At 56.6% G+C, this 571-nt stretch overlaps 1 protein-coding gene across 1 annotated transcript in view; it reads left to right on the forward strand.

The window, feature by feature from the left end:
- Positions 1 to 6: 6 nt before the first annotated feature.
- The window catches only part of LOC104542233 (exostosin-1-like), a 175,979-nt gene continuing 175,414 nt past the window's right edge, over positions 7 to 571 (forward strand). Inside the window, 1 exon segment of the mRNA XM_010186470.1 lies at positions 7 to 570. Coding sequence (XP_010184772.1) covers positions 26 to 570 — 545 coding nt within the window. The 5' untranslated portion in view covers positions 7 to 25.

A 571-nucleotide genomic window follows, 5' to 3' on the forward strand; every position in this document is an offset into this window, starting at 1 on the left:
CCTCTACCGCGGGCGCCGCTGCCGCATGGAGTCCTGTTTCGACTTCGCCCAGTGCCGGAAAAACGGCTTCAAGGTGTACGTGTACCCGCAGCAGAAAGGGGAGAAGATCGCCGAGAGCTACCAGAACGTCCTGGCCGCCATCGAGGGCTCCCGCTTCTACACCTCTGACCCCGGGCAGGCCTGCCTCTTCGTCCTCAGCCTGGACACGCTGGACCGGGACCAGCTCTCCCCCCAGTACGTGCACAACCTCCGCTCCAAGGTGCAGAGCCTCCACCTGTGGAACAACGGCAGAAACCACCTGATTTTTAATTTATACTCTGGCACCTGGCCCGACTACACTGAGGATGTGGGGTTCGACATCGGCCAGGCCATGCTGGCCAAAGCCAGCATCAGTACTGAAAACTTCAGACCCAACTTTGACGTTTCTATCCCACTCTTTTCTAAGGATCATCCTAGGACAGGAGGGGAGAAGGGATATTTGAGATTTAACACCATCCCTCCTCTCAGGAAGTACATGTTGGTATTCAAGGGGAAAAGGTACCTGACGGGGATAGGGTCAGACACCAGGAAT

Source organism: Mesitornis unicolor, unplaced genomic scaffold (genome assembly GCF_000695765.1).
Source record: "Mesitornis unicolor isolate BGI_N332 unplaced genomic scaffold, ASM69576v1 scaffold17456, whole genome shotgun sequence".
Classification (NCBI taxonomy): domain Eukaryota; kingdom Metazoa; phylum Chordata; class Aves; order Mesitornithiformes; family Mesitornithidae; genus Mesitornis; species Mesitornis unicolor.